This window comes from Podarcis erhardii, assembly GCF_964252035.2.
Source record: "Podarcis erhardii genome assembly, chromosome: 6".
NCBI lineage: Eukaryota > Metazoa > Chordata > Lepidosauria > Squamata > Lacertidae > Podarcis > Podarcis erhardii.
The window spans coordinates 98,614,812-98,631,148 of record NC_138510.1 but is presented as its reverse complement, the minus strand read 5'-3'; the positions used below and the strand labels follow the sequence as shown (position 1 = coordinate 98,631,148).

The window sequence follows — 16,337 nt, the reverse complement described above, 5'->3', positions numbered from 1 at the left end:
AGGCTGGAAATCCTCAACTTCCTGCAGGATTGGAAAGCGGGGGAAACAACAACCCCCCGCAAACTTTTCGCAGTTCACCCAAAACTTTTCCAGAGCGGATTTTCCCCCCGCTTCTTTCCCTCCTCCGCGCCCCGCTTTTCGCTGGGCAACCAACTGTCCGCCGCCGCCGCCGCCGCCTGGCGAGGGCCCTTCTCCCGGGCTTCGCAGCCATACCGGGAAGCGGAGTCGCTCTGGTGGCGCGCAGGCCGTGAGAACTGCTGCCTTGCGGGTAGACGGGGCGCGGCGAGTCATTGGAAGCCATTCCCTTCGTCTTTCCTTCTCGCGGCCAAGCTGAGCCAGGGCTCCGCGCTGCCCAGGGCGAGGGGAGAGTCCAGTCCGGGTTAGGTTAGTTTCTCAGAAGAAAAGGGGCTGCTTGAGTGTTGCTGCGGGAAAGCTCTGCTCTTCCTCAGGTCTCCGGGCATACGTAGAGGGCCTTTTTCTCCCGACCATGTAATTTATGAACATGAATCTATGTAGGTACATAAAGTTATGTCTGGTGTTGAGAAAGGAGACAGGGAGACAGGTCTGGAGACCAAGGCTGAAGGCGCCATTTATGTTGAGAGGAGATGGATAGCCCTCATCCAATACCTTCAGGGCTGTCACATGGAAGACGGAGCAAGCTTGTTTTCTTCTGCTCTGGAGGGGAGGACTGAACCAATGGCTTGAAGAAAGGAGATTCCAACTAAAAATTGGGAATAATTTTCTGATGGTAAGAGCCATTTGACAGTGGAACAGGCTCCCACGAGAGGCGGGTGGTGGACGCTCCTTCCTTGGAGGCTTTAAGCAGAGGCTGAGATTCCTGCATTGCAGGGGGTTGGACTAGATGACCCCTTGGGGTCCCTTCCCCCTCTACGATTCTACGATTCTACTGGAACCTGAGGTCACCCCATGAAACCGGAAGGTGGGAGGCTCAGGACAAAATGAAGTTCTTCACACAGGGCAGAGTTAAACTACAGAATTTGCTGTCATAAGATGCAATTGTAGCCACCAGTGTGGATTAGGCTATGAATAAACCACCAGGCATAAGGGTTACATATTACTTCCAGTATCAGAGGCACTGTGTGCTTGGATACCAGTCGCTGGGGATTACAAGTGGGGAGAGTGCTGTGGGATCATGCCCTGCTTGAGGGCTCCCCCTGGGCATCTGCTTGGCTGCTGGGGAAACAAGGCTGGGCTAGATAGGCCTCTGAAATGCCTCCAGATGTGCAACACAGGCCTTCCTAGGTTTTTATTCAGAGGTGAGCGAAAGGTATTGCTCACCATTCCTCTTCTCGAGTGCTTTTTATATTCCAAGCTGCACCCAATAGTGAAACAGATCCAGTGGCTGACTGCTAGCACATGCTAGGTTTGGTGCACCACCAAAGTAAAATGCTTGTAATGGAAGCAGATGGAGGGGAGAAGTGAGTCCCACTGACTTGCGTGAGACAGACAAAAGGTTGTGGCCAGAAAGATACAGCTAAGGGTCTCCGATCATGTTTTAAACATGTCAGCCCATGGATAAATCCACCTGAGATAAATCATTAAATTGAATCACTTAGGAAATGATAACCACTTGACCAATGTCATGTAAACAGGTTTCTACCCCCTCCTATTTACATGCTGATTATTATATGCTAATAACTACCAATTAGGACTTTTTGTTGTATTTTTATTCTGGGAGATGCATTTTTCTTTCATGTGCCGTGAGTGCTTTGTATTTCTCATCCATGTGTACTACATATAATACATTCTTTGATTTGCTAGAGATTCTTGAGAGGTTTGACGATTCTGGGACTGAATTCAGCCTGCATTGAAGATAGTCAAATGGCACTGTTTCCATCCATCTGCTCCCACTTACATTAGGCCTAGTTCTGGACCAGAGTATTTTCTGCTGGACCAGAATAAATATGTTTTAAATATGTTTCTTTGTTGGCTCCCTGTATTGTTTGCTTTTTACCTCAGCCACTTTCAATAGAATACTACTCACTGTTTAAGAAAGAGACTAACTATGTGTGTACGGTTTCAAGAAGCTTCTATGAAGGGGCTTTAATGTGATTTTAAATAAGTTTTATACTCAATAAAAGTCAAAACCTCCAACAATCCAGAAGGATTAAGTTGCTTTCAAATCCATCTGAGCTATTTCCTGCAATTAACTTCTCAGTACTTTAGGAGTAGACTACTTCTAAGATATGAAGTAATGAGGCATCTGAAAATAAAAACATTATTTTAACTGCACATTATTATGTGTTACATATTATTTAATAATTCATAGTAACGATCAGAAGCATATGACCAGAATCACTATATTCCCTTTATAGCCATACAGCACTATTTCATACAGCACTATTATTTATATTAATTGCAACATACTAGTTTCACTTACAGAACACCATCATATATTGGAAAACAAAATGGATGCCTGCCACCAGTAGGGTACTATCTGAATTTCGGCTGTAGGGGAGATACAGAAGAAAGGAAAGGGGGTGGAATAGAGTGAAAGGTCCAAGAAAACAAGGAATGATAATGAAGAAATACAACTCCCTGTACTGTACTTAGAATGCAATCCTATACATGTCAACCCAAGTCCCACTGAGTTGAACGGGGCCTGCTCTCGTGTAGACAATTGCAGCCTTGGAGACTTAATTTCGGCTAGGTTGAGGAACAAGGGAAATTCCACATGCTGCTCAGGAAAAAAGTCAAAGTTTGCGGCATCCGAGTGTACATTTGTCAGGGAACCTCAGCCAGTTTTGGTTCTCTGACTAGAAGACTGGCTTGATACAAGTGCTTCCAAACACCCATTTGTTGCATCCGCACTTCACTTTTTTACGCAAACCCTTTTCCCGTAATCCCTGATCTGTTCAACTTCCTGGTCATGCACTGGTCTGAATCATGTCATTCTCAGTGCTGTCATGGATCAGTTCTGCCAGACATGGCTAGGGACCAGCTGTGATTTATTGTCCCTAAGAATGAGACTGTTATCACCATGGGATCTCCCCAGGCCTTTTTGAGATTCAGGAATGCAAACAAAGATAGCGCTTGCTCTTGTGCAAGGCCTGGTTGCCTTTTAAAGAAGACAGAGTGGGTCGGAAAGGCAAGCACATTTCTATACATGTCTTTGTTCAACCAAGAATTGCTGAGGTACAAATTGATGTGGGAACTAAAGGCAATTTGTCAGCTCCTTTCAACTATGTCACAGGATGCAAAACTTTCAGCTGACACTAAATTAAATCATAGATGAAATGACAGATCACTGCTAAATATATGGCATAGGTTTGCATGCCTACTTTTAAGTATTTTTTATTACTAAATTTTAGAGGATTACAAGTGCAGATGGTTGCAAAATACTAGAGAGATTTTAGCTAATGGTTGGTGAATACTCGCAGCTCTACAGTTTCTGAGGGAACTATGATTGCTGCAGGTATATATTTGTTACACTGGTGAAACCTTCAGCAAACATATAACCAGCGTTTCCATGAGCACCCACATGCATGCACCTGGGAGTTACAATTAAGAGGTTCCAGGCATTTAAGGACATAGATCGGTCATTCACATTTTGGTCCAAAACCATCAAGATATGACAACAGCACAGGTCAGATAGTTGGCAGTAGGTGAGGGAAACTCACATTGCCACCTTAGAGCTCAGTTGTTTCCCCCCAGGTGTGTTTCACAGCTCTTTCCCCTCTAGCTATTCACATCCGCAAAGGCTTCCTTAGTGTCAGATTCATTTCTGTTTTGTGTACACCACCAGGAGGTGTTGATGGGATGGGAGTGTCTGCACCTTATGCAAAGGTGTTCACAGTGTGGAACGGCTAATTGTTGTGAAGCTTGTTTGAGGGAAAATGCACCAAACAGTAGTATTTTATCACAAAGTACAGGATACACATGTATTTTGGATGTGGTGTGAACAAAGATTAAAAAGCCAACACTGGAAATGCAGTGTGTGTACAGTAAACAGAAGTGTGAGCAGAGCCTAAATCCAGCCAGCCACCCCCAAACATCTAACTGGCATCGCCAGATTTTTGTCTTCTTCACTTGAGCTACACACAAGCCTAATAGCTGGATCAGTGCAATACATTAAACACCCCCTGCCCATTTGTGTGTTCCCTGTCTATGCAGGGACTTTCATGCATGTGCACCCCTTATGTGGGTCAGCGTGCCTTTTGAACATGTAATCATCTGTTGGGAGCTGCCCAGAGTGGCTGGGGCAACCCAGTCAGGTGGAATAAAATAATAAAATTATTGTTAGGATTAGGATTATTACCATCATCATTTTGTGTTTGCTGAAACGTGGAGCAAACTGCCTACCATGAGCAGGGTGAATATGCTCTCATATCCTATAAGAATGAAGCCTATCAAGACAAAGGGTTGTGTCCAATGCCAGTCCTACTCAGAGTAGACCCATTGCAATTAATGACCCTAAGGTTGTCATAGTCATTAACTAAGTGCATAAGGAGCTTTCGACTGTGACAAAATGAGAGGCTACCGTGCTTTCAAAACTCTTTTCCATATACTGATTTTTGTAAGCATTGCCACTATGTGTTTGGGGACAACCACTCCATCACACTATAGCAGAGGAAGAGGTGGGGCTGCAGGGGCTTTCCACTGAGTCTGTGGAGACACCAGCTCCAAGAAGGGCCTCCCTCAAGTGTCATCAGAAGGAGCCATTCTCCATCAGGCAATAGGGATGGAGAAAAGGATGAGGCTAGACTCTCCAATGGCTCAGCAGAGAGGCCACCGGTTCGGTTCATTCTCTCCTTGAATCTGTTTCCATTGCAGCTGGACATTACAGAACTCTGCATCTAAGAACACTTCCATTTTTTCCTCATTCTGAATTCCTTTTTCCTTCTGTGTCATGTAAAAGCCTTTTATCACTCTAGAAGCCTAAGGGAAACATTATTTTAATAAATAACAATAGAAGTAAAAACTTGTAAACGGTGACAATAAACCTATTCATTCAGATAAAAATGGAAGAATCATAGATCTGCACTGTTCAGTGTTTAAAGTTTAGCAAATCTCCTTTGTGAAGCCTTTGAATATGCCAGTTATTTTAAATATTATCCTACTCTTGCCAAATATATTACCTAGGGATCTTGCTTTGGAGGAAGTTTGGAGAGCATCTTGTCTCAAAAGATGATTTCCATGCTCTAGCAACCCCTTTAGGTGGAAGGTAATCCAGCACAGGAGTGAATTCCCCTTCTACCTTTTTTCTTTAACGAGACATGTCCTTTCAGCTCACTAATATTTCTAGCCTAAAGTATCTTTGATACTGCATTAGCTGCTGCTTCCTGAGAGAGTATGAACTGGTGGTCCTGTTCCAAGGGATTTTCGTGTAATACCAATGCATAAAGCTTTAATCCTTCCAGAAAGGCACTGACAACATCCCTACCACAGAGACATTCCTCACATTCTTCTGTATACATCAAGGCAGCTGAGATTCTGACTGTAAAGTACTGATTGCACCATTTACACAGATTGAATTTAAAGATTATGGACTTTCATTTGCACTCATATATCTTTGGCAACCACTCGTAGCCGAGTAAGATTGTCTTCCACGAACACGGTCTTAAGGTGAGACCGTAAGTGACTGTAGAGGCCAATTCTGGATCCACACGTCCTTCCACAGTGGAGGCATAGGTTTCCTAGCAGGAGTTGATCACGGTGAGAGTTTGCCTTCCTCTTGCACACTTCTCCCTTTCGTCCTGAGTTCAAGTGTCTTCAAAGTCCACGACACCTTTGGTAAAGGCTGTTCTCCAATTGGAGCACTCAAAGGCCAGTGTTTCCCAGTTGTCCGTGTTTATGCTACATTTTTTAAGATTTGCCTTGAGAGAGTCTTTAAACCTCTTTTGTTGCCCGCCAGCATTATGCGTTCCATTTTTAAGTTTGGAATAGTGTAGTTGCTCTGGAAGACAATAATCAGCATCCGCACAACATGACCAGTCCAACAAAGATGATGTTGAAGAATCATTGCTTCGACATTGGTGATCTTTGCTTCTTCCAGTACACTGACATTAGTTCACCCTTGTTCCCAAATGATATGTAAAATTTTTCAGAGACACCGTTGATGGAATCTTTAAAGGAGTTGGAGATGGCATGTATAAGTGGTCCATGTTGCACAAGCATACAGTAAGGTTGGTAGTACAATAGCTTTGTAAACAGCCACTCTGGGCAGCTCCCAATCGAGTGTTAAAAACAATACAGCATTAAATATTTAAAACCAGCATTTTGATTAAAAACTTCCCCAAACAGGGCTTGCATTGAGGTATAATCTTGAAACTCAATAATATAGAAATAGAAATCTTGCCCAACTCTTGCATCCAGGAGAATAATTTTATCTTCTGATAGGATGGTATCCAGCTGAGAGGTAAATTTTTCTTTAATGCCTTCATCGGCATCCAGTGTTGGTGCATGAGCGCTTATAATAGTAGCCTGTTGTTTTTGGGTGAGTTTTATTTGAAGGGTTGAGAGTTGCTTATTTATGCTGGTAGGGACTTCTGACAGGAGCTTCACAAGATCATTTTTGATAGCAAAGCCTACCCCATGTATTCGATGTTCTTGTTCAGATAGACCTGTCCAGAAGAAAGTGTAGCCTCCTTTTTCTTCCTTCAGTTGTCCCTCGCCTGCTCTTTGAGTCTCTTGAAGCACTGCAATATTGATGTTAAAATGTCACAGCTCTCTTGCAATGATGGCAGTTCTGCATTCAGGATGCTCGCTATCTGTTTTATCTGACAAAGTCCGTATATTCCATGTTCCAAAGTTCAATTGTCTTTTACGACCACTAGGTGGTGACCTCACTGGGTGTGGTAATCCAGTCAGGGGAAAAGGGAGGCAGACTATGTTTAAGGCACCTTTTCTAGCCCCTCCCCCATTTCTGGGTGAGCAGAGTGGATCCTAAAAAGGGCTGCTCAGTCATGGATACAGCTGCCGAGCTGCTCAACTGCCTCGTTCCTTGAGTCAGAACGACTGAATCTGCATCCACCGCCCATGTGCCAGCTCATGACTAGGGGCTTCCTGATTTGTGTGTGAATTTGTTTTATGTTTGTAGATCAGTGCATGCTGACCAAGGCATAGTCTTCGTAGTAAGACTATTCCAATGGCATGAGTATCACAACGACCGGTAGATTCCTGTCTGCTGCAGCCTTCATCTGCCTTCACAGTCGTCATAACATACCGCTTGTTATCAGCCGCCTGTTCTGCCGTTGAGGACTTCTTGGATCATTCTTTCTCTAGCTCCTTCCCTTTGACCTTACTGCCTTGGGTGACCCTGCTGGGAGTACGAGATTCCTGACAGCTCCGCTCACAAGGGTCATAGGAACATGCAAGCCCACTCACCACAACAAGGCGATGATCCAGCAAGTGGGACCATAGATCACATGCGAACTAGCCATGCATTGTCACCCCGCATGTGCATGCATGCCCATGACCGCATGCCTAATTAATAACTAATGAACAGGATCCTTTCCTCGTGTTACTGAAAACAGGCTTAGAAGGGGCCCTGGGTCATCTAGCCCAGCCCCCCATATACTGATGCAAAGTAGATTAGCCCAGAGGCCTCTGGCCTCCTTTAAATCTGAGGAGCGGACCAGAGGGAAGCCTCCTCCTAGCTTTGCCCCCCGGACCGCTGCAGATTGGCTGATTCAAACGGCTGAGTCCTGGCGGAAACTCGGAGGCCATGACCCCGGGAGGCACAGCAACAGCCACGGGAGCAGTGTGGCTCCGAGATGGCAGTGCAATACGCCAGGCTGCAAATGTCGCCCACTGCCGGGACATGATGAATGGTTCCTCGTCCTCCTGGGGAAAAGTGACAAGTGGGGTGCCGCCAGGCTCTGTCCTGGGCCCCTTGTTGTTCAATGGCTTTGTCAATGACTTGGATGATGGAATTGAGGGGATGCTCATCCAATTGGCAGATGACACCCAACTGGGAGGGGTAGCTCATGTTGCAGAAGACAGAATCTGAATTCTAAATGACATGAACAGATTGGAGCACTGGGCGCAAGCGAACAAAATGAATTTCAATAGGGAGTCATGTCAGGTTCTGCATTTAGGCAGCAAGAACCAGATTCACTAAGATGGGATGGGGGACACATGGCTTTCTAGCAGTATAGGAGGAAAAGATCTAAGGGTCTTGGTGGACCAAAAGCTTAACAGGAGTCAACAGCGTGATGCAGCAGCAAAAGAAAGCTGACACCATTCTAGGCTGCCTCAGCAGAAGTCTAGTGTCCAGATCAAGGGAGGTAATAGTACCACTCAATTCTGCCTTGGTCAGAACACACTTGGAATACTGTGTCCAGTTCTGGGCACCACAGTTTAAGAAGGATGCTGACAAGCTGGAATGTGTGCAGAGGAGGCTAGTCAAGATGATCAAGGGTCTGGAAACGAAGCCTTACGATAAATGCTTGAAGGAGCTGGGTATGTTTAGCCTGGAAAAGAGGAGACTGAGAGGAGATCTTCAGCTATCTTAGAGGCTGTCACATGGAAGAGGGAGGATGCTTGTTTTATCCTGCTCTGGACGCTAGGACTCGAGCAGATGGCTTCAAGTTCAAAGAATGGAGATTCCGACTAAACATTCATGAAAACCTTTCTGACACTAAGAGCGGTTTGGCAGTCGAACAGACTCCCTTGGAAGGTGGTGGACTCTCCTTCCTTGGAGGTTTCTAGACAGAGGCTGGATGGCCATCTGTCATGGATGCTGTCGCTGAAATTCCTGCATTGCAGGGGGTTGGACTAGATGACCCTGGGCTCCCTTCCAACTCTAAGATTCCATGATTCTATGAAATGGATCTGAACTCATGACAGCCACCCACCAGTTTCGTATTCAAAACTGCTTCCCACCCCAACCCCTTCTTGATTACAATATATAAATAATACACTAAAGTAGACAAATAATAACTTACAAAAAGGATCAATAAATGTCTCACCCATTGTCTATAAACCTTGATCAGAATCCCATGTCAGGTTTTCTTTTGTGAATGGAATAAAATGGTTTCAACCAGTTTTTAATAGCCAAGAATCAAGTGTAGAGCTTGGGGTACATTTAAACGTAATACTGGACAGATTACTACAGGGTGTGGAGAGGGGTTATTTTGAACTATGAAGTGAGAAACAGCAGCCGTAGTCGAGGCCAGAAGTGCTTTCCCTTGGTGACCCCACCGTGCTGAAAAGGGGGGGGGGGTTGCAAGGGGTTTCCTGTCCTGTCCAGAAATGCACCGGGCTGGATGAAGCCAGCTGGAGATCTTTTCTAAATAAATGGAATAAAACCGCTTAACCCACTGAAAGATAGATTTGAAAAGTGACTGTGAAGGGGAAGAATGCCCCTTATTATGAAGCAAGATAGCTAAAGTAACAGGGTCCTGTCCTCCATTGTGACACGTCCCCTGCTGAGTGACTTGGCTGAGCACTTTGGGAAGAGCAACCATTTGAGGACAGCAAGTGAAGGAGAGAGGAGAAAGATGCTGCGAGAGGGAGTTCAGAGACTCTCTTCGTCTCAAGTGTAAGTAGGATTTCTCCTTCTTCCTGAAACGTAGGGGAGGTTTAGCTGCCAGGTGCCCCAAATCCAGCACAGAGATCTCTAGAACCCATTTCCTCACGGTTTCCTCTTCTTCCCTAGGTTCCGAAGTCTGAGGAGGCTCCGCGGGCTGCTGGTCTCCTGCTGCCGGTTGCCCAAGATACATCCCCTGGTCTGCCAGGAGGAGGAAGGAGATGAGTGGAAGGAGGAGGTCAACATCATGAAGGACGGAAAGGAGGAGAAGGTGAAGATTCGATCAATTTTTGTGAGACCATGCGACCAGGGGATGGAGTCCACCGATAACAACGTGGATGGTGAGTGTTGATCTTTCTTCCTCAGGAACAGGGAGGCCAGAGAAAATCTGGCAGTGGGGCAGAGGGAGCAGAAAGATGGGTTATCAGCATAATGATCAATTAAAATATTAAGAATCCTTTTCTCTTCTTTTCTCTTCCAGGCAACGGCAGCAGTGAGACCAGCAGCTCGAGCGGAGCTCTTACCCCCCCTCCCACGCCCAGTTCCCCCCTCCCCACAATTCCAAGTATATAAACATATATATATATATATATATATATATATATATATATATATATATAATTTTTATATGGATTCAAATAAAGTTTGAAATACAAATATACTAGTCTTTGATCATGCTTTTATCCCCGGGGGTTCTTTTTCCCAACAGCTGTGAGGATGGGCAAGAAAGTTACTTGCCCAAAAATGGAAAGAAGAAGAATACTTCCCAGCGAAAGAAGAATGGATACAAAAAGTTATGGAACATGCCGAAATGGCGAAACTTACCGGGAAAATAAGAAAGCAAGATAACCAACTGTTTATAAAAGAATGGAAATTGTTTATTGGAGATTTACAAATAAACTGTAAACGGATAAAAACATTGTAATAACCTGCAGTTTTATAAGAGTATACAGTGGTACCTCAGGTTACATATGCTTCAGGTTACAGACTCCGCTAACCCAGAATTATTACCTTGGGTTAAGAACTTTGCTTCAGGATGAGAACAGAAATCGTGCTCCGGCGGCGCAGTGGCAGCAGCAGGAGGCCCCATTAGCTAAAGTGGTGCTTCAGGTTAAGAACAGCTTCAGGTTAAGAACAGACCTCCAGAACGAATTAAGTACTTAACCCGAGGTACCACTGTATATATTTAAAGTACTTGAATAGATGAACAAATTAATTCATTTGGATATGCAGAAAACATTGCGGGGGGGGGGGGGGAGGAACAGCAGAAAGGGGGAACGAGGTTGAGTTTTGAAATGTTAAAATGATGGTAAAATTATTGGACTGTATCAAACTGAAAATCATAAACTGTAAAGAAGAGAAGTGCAGGGCAGTGAGAGATCACCAGCCTTCCTGTCCGCATTCACCTGCACACCCACCTTGCCAGCGGAAGCCTCCCAAGTGGGAGGGGAATTCTCTCCAGGGGCACCCCATACACCCAGGCCCCGCAAGCGGAGTCAAGGGCAGCACCTCAAGATGGCTATGAAACCACTCAGATATGAATTGTGCAGGGCGAACTGTAGAGTTGGAAGGGACCCCCCAGGATCATCCAGTCCAACCCCTGCAGGGCAGAAAGATCCCACTGCCCCCCCCCCATCAGGATCAAACATGCCAACGTGGCCCTATCAGCGCCATGCTTTAACCAGCTGAGCTGACCAGGCACTGAAGAAGAGAATTCATGAATGCATGCTCCCACAGAAAGAGTACCATAGATCCTTCTTCTTCTTTGGCGATCCCTCATAGCCGAGTCAGATTGTCTTCCATAAACACGGTTTGAACAATGAGTCCCTAAGTGATTGTGGAGGCCGATTCTGGATCCACACATCCTTCCACAGTGGGGACCTTGGTTTCCGGGCAGGAGCTGATCACAGTGTGGATTTGCCAAGCATGCCTTCCTCTTAGCATGTTTCTCCCTTGTTTCCCAAGTTCGATTGAATCTGTATCCACTGCCATGACATGAGTATCACAACGACCGTAAGATTCCTATCTGCTGCAGCCTTCATCCACCTTCACAGCTGTTGTAACACACCGCTTGTTATCAGCCGCCTGTTCTGCCATGGAGGACTTCTAGGATCATTCTATGTCTAGCTCCTCCCCTTTGACCTTACCGCCTTGGGTGACCCTGCTGGGAGTACGAGACTCGTGACGGCTTCGCTCACAAGGGTCATAGGAATGTGCAAGCCCACTCACCACAACAAGGCGAGTGAGCCTCATATATACAGTGATACTAACCTTTGCTGTATACGACTAGAGAGGCAGCTGATACAACTAATTATTCTAATTGATTGATTGATTGATTTTTTATAGCTGAAGATCACAGGGTGGTTCACAATATAAAGATACAAAACAAGAACACAAAATACATAATAAAACAAAAACAAGCCAATAGCTCTCCTGAAACAATTAAAAAAGCTACAGACTGTTAATCAGCCAAAGGCCTGTTTATAGAGAAACATTTTTGTCTGGTGCCTAAATATATGTAATGAAGGTACCAGGTGAGCCTCCTTGGGGAGAGCGTTCCACAAGTGGGGAACCATCACAGAAAAGTCTCACTCTCTTCTTGCCACACTCCAAGCCTCTTGTAGAGGGGGCACACAAAGAAGGACCTCAGACAATGATTGCGGTTTTGTTGGGAGAGGTGGTCCTTTAGGTATTGATTGCATCCTGAGCTGTTTAAGGCTTTATAGGTCAAAACCAGCCCTTTAAATTGGGCCCAGAAACTGGGAGAGAGAATAATTAGGGAATATTAAATTATTGTCAAAGGAGTGGATTAGAGGCCCATTCTCCCAAGCTGAGAGTAAGTTGCCTTTTAACTGCTGAGTGGCATATCAGAAATCTATAGGAAACTAAAGGTAAAGGTAAAGGGACCCCGGACCATTAGGTCCAGTCGTGGCCGACTCTGGGGATGCGGCGCTCATCTCGCTTTATTGGCCGAGGGAGCCGGCGTACAGCTTCTGGGTCATGTGGCCAGCATGACTAAGCCACTTCTGGCGAACCAGAGCAGCGCACAGAAACGCCATTTACCTTCCTGCCAGAGTGGTACCTATTTATCTACTTGCACTTTGACGTACTTTCAAACTGCTAGGTTGGCAGGAGCAGGGACCGAGCAACGGGAGCTCACCCCGTTTCAGGGATTCGAACTGCCGACCTTCTGATCAGCAAGTCCTAGGCTCTGTGGTTTAACAGAATTTCAATTTATGAACATGGTTAAAATGTGAAATACAATGGGGATTCTCTCCTGAATTTCCTGAATTGTGTTACTTACCAACAGATAATATCCAATTTCTTGGTTTACAGGTTTGTACCTTCTGGCTGAGGAATCTTGGGACAGAGAACATGATGGAGTCTGCTCTGTCCCCGCCCCCCCCCCTGCCCCCAATTTAGCCTGGAGTTAACAAGTGATAGCCAATGTCCTCCTCCTCATAGAGGAAGCAGGAGTCCAAAGCCCCCAGAGTCCCTGGAGATTGTTATGGAGCATCAGTGCTTTTTTCCGGGGGGGGGGGTGCAGGGGTACACATACCCCTAAACATTTTGTGGATCTAAGTTTGGCCTCATTGAGGGGCAGTATTTCAATATGAGTAGGAAAATGAGAGTACCCCTAAACTTTTTTTTAAGAAAAAAAAGCACTGCAGAGCACCCAGAATCCTTCTGAGAGAGCTTTGCAAGCAGCTAGCCCCAAATGAAGCACGTGAGGCTGGAGCAGCTGGATGGCCTTTAAAGGGCCCTCCTTGCTTTTGGGTTGGGGAGACAGGAGCACCATGGGAGGGGCTGCTTCTTTATCACAAGAGGATGACAAGGCTATGTCTGCCAGTCAGGAGAGCCTTGAAGATAATCCAGGCAATTTCCCCTCACCCCCCAAGTCTCGCTCACACAGTGTGTGCTTTCTGGATTGTAAGGTCACGTCATCATGTGTGTAAAATAGCTTTGTGATTTAGTATGAAGATTAAAGATGCAAATCATTATGGCAGTATATAAGAAATAACTTCAAACGTCTGTGAATTCAGTATCTTGATATTAATCTGTATGTGCAAGTAGGTTTTGCTTCATGTTGGAACATAGTGGATCCTAGTCATTTTTGTGTATGTTCCAAAAATACATATCCTATTTTAATAACTTGAAAACCCTTTGAAGATGTATAAGCATGAAATGTTGTTATAGGTAAGAGAGCCACTTTGTTATTTTTACATGTGACAAGATTATGAAGGAAGGAAATGTTATTTTTAAACCCTGGAGTGGGCACTGCTAGCAACAATGGAAACAACCATACAATTGTATTAAAAATAGAGAGTTTCCATTTTAACGTATCAAGATCAGCCTGCCTGCTTTTCAAGTGCCAGCCGCCAGCCAAAAAATAGTTTTTAAAAGTAGGGAACAGATACTTCTTTGTATACAATGAAATATGAAATTAAAAAATCACAAGTGGTGATTTTCTGTTCTCAGACCTTGTCACATTTAAAATTAAATGCACCAATCCCAAAATACAGGCATTGGGGGTTGGACTAGTTGACCCGTGGGGTCCCTTCCACCTTTACAATTCTATGGTTCTAGAATGCATCAGTTCTTTTGGGGATGAGCTATTTGTTCAGACAGGATATGGAAAAGTCAGGGGCTGCTCGCTTCAGCCTATCAGTCAATATTATGTGCCCACTGGGCAAGCTCAGTTCTCAATAGGCTATTGGGTTGGGGTTCTGTACAGATTTTCCTCTCAATATCTTTTGTACTTCTGCAAACCTTGGGGTTCCCCTGGACCTGACTGCTACGTGTGTGTGTGTGTGTGTGTGTGTGCATGCGCGCTGCCATTTTGGCTATAAAAGCACCAGCACTATCTCCTGAAGAATGGAAACAGAATATAAGTTTGACTTTGATATCTTTTATATGCTCTGTGTAAATCTTTGTAATAAGTACAACCATAGCAGTTGCAGTTGTGTTTGGATATACATACAGTGAAGTCGCAATGGACTGCTGCTACAGCTTTAACAAGGCATTCTGCCCATAATTCATTGCTGAAACCCTAGAAACACAAATCCCTTCTTCTTTTAACAGTTGTTAATATGTTATAGCTTACAGTGCAGAATATTTGGTTTCAGAAGAAGTGATTTCATTTAGCAGGTTTTAATCTAAGCAGATCTACAGAACGGATCAAATACAGTTTGACCTTGAGCTCACTTTTCCAAAACTTGCCACAGACATAAATGGATATCAATTACTGCAGATGCATCTTGGACCAAAATAGATGTGTTTACATGAATAATTTGCACCTTCTTCTGCCCTTGCAAATATTTTTTACCCACTCAAACAAGAACTGAAGCCATTATCTTGGGGAGCAAACGCTCATGCTGGAGAGATGATGTCTTGCAGCCAGAATATGTGGCTATAGGAATCCCTGCAGCCATTGCTGAGTTAGCTAGACTTGGATGTCTATGTACTGCCATCCAGGGATTAGTACAAGGGCTAGCCCAACATCTGGGCTGATCTCTCTTAACACCCTGAGCCTAAGCACATTATGTGAAAAGAAGTATCCTTCATTTCAGTTGAGTTTATTTCCACATAAGTGGCTTTGGATCACAGTGCCAAAGTTGGCGCAAGGCTTCTGGCTCACAGAGAGGCAACAAGTAAAAGGTGGGTAGGGAAAGGTAGCTGTGCCAAAGGCTTTCTGCTTCACTAACTAGCACCAAGACTTGTCTTCAAGGAAGGAAGGTTCATTCCACTCCACTTAACTAAAACTGCAATAACTAGACTGTATGTTCCAGTTACAGATAGGTAGCCGTGTTGGTCTGCCATAGTCAAAACAAAATAAAAAAATTCCTTCCAGTAGCACCTTAAAGACCAACTAAGTTAGTTCTTGGTATGAGCTTTCGTGTGCATGCACACTTCTTCAGATACACAGTGTATCTGAAGAAGTGTGCATGCACATGAAAGCTCATACCAAGAACTAACTTAGTTGGTCTTTAAGGTGCTACTGGAAGGAATTTTTTTATTTTGTTTAGACTGTATGTTGTCTTTCACTCCACAGAAACCGTTCCTTGGACATTTCCAGGTTATTTATGTATGCTGCCATAAAGCAGTTGATAAGAAAATCAGATTGTTGGACTGATGGTTGCTTAGACTGTACATATTTAACTCATGTGTCGTTTGGAATGCCAGGTGCTGCTGAGGCTACAAAATGAACTAGTGCTGAAGTTGTCCAGCTGCCACAACTCCCTTTGTGGCAGACCTGAGGGGCAGGGACGGATGTGCTTTAGAGTCCTGTCTCCAGTCCATCATGTGCCCCTGCTGCTGCTGCTACTGCTACTATTTGTTTTCAAACCATTTTCTGAAGTGCCTAGAGGTTCCTCAAAAGCTTATCAACTGTTCCTCTATGAGATTGATAATGACAAACTTCCCTAAAAAGCAGCTTGACTTGGTATTTATACTGCTTGTTTTTAATGGGTTTTGATGGTCCTCTGTTTTACAGATGGGTTGATTCTATTGACCTGTTTATATCTGTTCTTTATCATATTTATATGTGACAAGTATTTATACGTTCATTTTGTTAGTTGTTTTCATTGTTGTTGGCTAGCTTGAGCAGGATATGATGGAAAGGAAAGATGCCAATTTATTTGCTACTATTCACAATACTCTAAATTGTCAGTAGATGCAGACTAGACAGAAGAGCAGGTGTGGCTAGCTGTTCTGGCTTTAAGGGCCACATTGCATCATGACAAAACTTTAGGGGGGCTGCATGCTGAACTGGGCAGGCCGTCACACACCTGTACACACAGATGTATACGTTCAGGCACATGGACACACAGGCACACATAGAATC

General features: G+C 44.5%; 1 protein-coding gene across 1 annotated transcript; it reads left to right on the top strand.

The window, feature by feature from the left end:
- The first annotated feature begins 7,615 nt into the window (after nucleotides 1–7,615).
- LOC309344742 (uncharacterized protein) lies at nucleotides 7,616–10,076 on the top strand. Its single transcript, XM_081867410.1, has 4 exons — nucleotides 7,616–7,843; nucleotides 8,013–9,505; nucleotides 9,623–9,834; nucleotides 9,975–10,076. Exons 2-4 carry the CDS (start codon nucleotides 9,465–9,467, stop codon nucleotides 10,064–10,066), a joined length of 345 nt encoding a protein of 114 aa, XP_081723536.1. The 5' UTR covers nucleotides 7,616–7,843; nucleotides 8,013–9,464; the 3' UTR covers nucleotides 10,067–10,076.
- The last annotated feature ends 6,261 nt before the right edge of the window (nucleotides 10,077–16,337 follow it).